Source organism: Sinocyclocheilus rhinocerous, unplaced genomic scaffold (genome assembly GCF_001515625.1).
Source record: "Sinocyclocheilus rhinocerous isolate Xijiao unplaced genomic scaffold, SAMN03320098_v1.1 scaffold603, whole genome shotgun sequence".
Lineage (NCBI taxonomy): Eukaryota > Metazoa > Chordata > Actinopteri > Cypriniformes > Cyprinidae > Sinocyclocheilus > Sinocyclocheilus rhinocerous.
In genome coordinates this window covers 3,901,432-3,904,375 of record NW_015656630.1, presented here as the reverse complement: position 1 = coordinate 3,904,375, position 2,944 = coordinate 3,901,432, and the positions used below count along the sequence as shown (strand labels likewise).

At 36.4% G+C, this 2,944-nt stretch overlaps 1 protein-coding gene across 1 annotated transcript in view; it reads left to right on the top strand.

Moving 5' to 3' along the window:
* The window catches only part of LOC107720591 (golgin subfamily A member 7-like), a 3,943-nt gene extending 1,615 nt beyond the window's left edge, over positions 1 to 2,328 (top strand). Inside the window, exons 2-3 of the mRNA XM_016528317.1 lie at positions 1,905 to 2,027; positions 2,153 to 2,328. Of these exons, the coding sequence (XP_016383803.1) occupies positions 1,905 to 2,027; positions 2,153 to 2,314 (285 nt within the window). The 3' untranslated portion in view covers positions 2,315 to 2,328. The remainder of the gene's footprint in view (positions 1 to 1,904; positions 2,028 to 2,152) is intronic.
* The last annotated feature ends 616 nt before the right edge of the window (positions 2,329 to 2,944 follow it).

The window sequence follows — 2,944 nt, the reverse complement described above, 5'->3', positions numbered from 1 at the left end:
TTAAAAATAATTGTGTAAAATAAACATACTTATACTTTAGAAGACCAAGCATTTTTCACAAATAAATATTTAATAAAAATCTAATTATAAAGGAAGTAAACACTGAAACCAACAGGGCACTCAGTATTCTGGGAAGTTTGTGTGAATTAGAAATCTTTTTTCTTTTTTCAAATAAAGCCAAGGTAACACTCATTTTACATACAGCATGCAATGAAAATGACATGAATATGATAGCGGGCAAATGCATAAAGCGCTGCATAATTTGAAAATGAAATCACTAGTTTAAAGTTTGTCGATCGCGCGTTTCCAGTCAAGCAGAACTCTCCTCCTGTCAGCATTCAATTTGCACAGACCGACCGTCACCTAGAGAACAGGGCACTCAGTATTCTGGGAAGTTTGTGTGAATTAGAAATCTTTTTTCTTTTTTCAAATAAAGCCAAGGTAACACTCATTTTACATACAGCATGCAATGAAAATGACATGAATATGATAGTGGGCAAATGCATAAAGCGCTGCATAATTTGAAAATGAAATCACTAGTTTAAAGTTCGTCGATCGCGCGTTTCCAGTCAAGCAGAACTCTCCTCCTGTCAGCATTCAATTTGCACAGACCGACCGTCACCTAGAGAACACGTGATCATGCAGGATACAAATGCACACTTCAACTAGATTCGACTAAGTCTGCAAGGTTTGTGAAATTAAATGTTCATTAGTCATTCAAAGATTTGTTTAAATGATATAAATGCGTATTTGCTGAATGCTGATGGCAAATGAGAAAGTATAATGTTTGCCTTACTATTACTAATAATATTAAAGCAATCGTTATAATACTTTTTGTATACATTTTAATTACTTTGTTTAACAGTTAACAAAGTTAACAGTTAACAAACTTTATTTTCTGATTATTAGATAGACTTCTATCCATATTAGACAGAACTGTGTTCAGGCGCTGGCGTTCACTCAGCGCCGTCAAAATAAATGTCCTCGAACACATTGGCCAACCAGAAAAACTTATCGGCCGATGCCGGTTTGCCTTACTATTACTAATAATATTAAAGCAATCGTTATAATACTTTTTGTATACATTTTAATTACTTTGTTTAACAGTTAACAAAGTTAACAGTTAACAAACTTTATTTATCTGATTATTAGATAGACTTCTATCCATATTAGACAGAACTGTTCAGGCGCTGGCGTTCACTCAGCGCCGTCAAAATAAATGTCCTCGAACACATTGGCCAACCAGAAAAACTTATCGGCGGATGCCGATATTTGAAAAATGCCAAATATCGGCCGATATATCGGCCTTGGCGATATATCGGTCGACCACTAATTTCTAGTACAAAAATCTGAACACTGATTGAGGTCATTTTAAAAATTCTTGATTCATTTTTTTTGACATTAGTCTAATGTTTTTACAGAGGAAATTTTGGGTATCTAATTTTTGTCGCTCCATAATTCATGTTTTGGGGAATAAAATGCAAATTATATGTGAACAAATCCCTCTGTAAAAACCTTCAGGATATAGATGGGAATAAAAATGTAAAGTTTGGTGTGTGTAAGTGCTACTGAAGTGGAGATTTATGGCTCAGTGTAGGAGAAAACAACTCATTTTGAGAAAACGGCCTTTAAAAATATGTATTGTAAATGAAATCTATTGACACAGATAAAGTGCTATAAAAGAAACAATTAACGGTGTTTTTTGGATGTTTTCTATTCTTTCCACTAGTCTGAAAAAAACACTTTATGAAAAACTAAAAAGTCCAAAATCTCAAACTTCAAAACATCAGTGTTTTTGCCTGCAGTGTCTCCCCTTAAAGAACTTAAAAGGTGGAGATCACTATTTTTGAGGATAGAAGATGTATTGTTTTTTAATAACCTGTAATCTGTGGTTTTCTCACCAGACGCACAGCTTGCAGGACCTGCGGCAAGCAGCCGTCACCTCCAAGGTTTTCGTTCAGAGAGACTACACTTCTGGAACCATCTGCAAGTTCCAGACCAAGTTCCCAGCTGAGCTGGAGAGCAGGGTGTGTGGAGATCCATAGCTAACACAAAAGAACCATTTACCACTAATCTGTATTTACAGATGTCAAATATATCCAAAGCTTTGGCACATGGATTCTGAATACTGATAATTGTTTTGTTGTTACAGATTGACAAGCAGCAGTTTGAGGAGACCATACAGACCCTGAATAATCTCTATGCAGAGGCGGAAAAGTTGGGCGGCAGGTCATATCTGGAGGGCTGTCTGGCCTGTCTCACTGCGTACACAATCTTCCTCTGCATGGAGACTCACTATGAGAAAGTGAGTTGACAGAGCGATAGGCTCTAGATGTCATCAATATCATATTATGCGTATGGATTTCAGTAATTCCTTTTGAAAATTGTCCGGAATATCGTTCCATAGGAAGCGCTGTTGGAGTGGTAGAGATCAAGGTTTCCCCGGTAACGGCTGTACACAAAGCAGCGGTCTGTTCAAAAAAACACTGCTTTATCAGACATTACATGCAAGATTAAATGAAAATGACATCCAATTTTCTGAAGACAGTCGGTTTCCTTCAGAAATACAGTGATATAAAAACACCCGCACTCAATGTATGGGAAACACTGTAGTCTCATAATTGAAGTGTAAATTCTGCAGATTACATCATTGTCCAGTATTGTACTGTCAGCAATTTATTATAAAAACGTTTTCATAATTGTAACATATTTACATACATAATATTTACATACATAATTATTCAGTTGCATGTGTAATAACTTGTGAAAACTTGACACTAAGGCAGCACTTCGTCTTTGTCTCCTCTTGTCTGATGAACTCAACCAAGCGTTCTAACCACGACCAGCCACCCGCCCCCACAACCATTAGAATTTCCGTAGGCGGGAATTATTTTAATGATATTCTAAAGGACCGCTTTGTGACATCACAAAACCCGGAAAACAA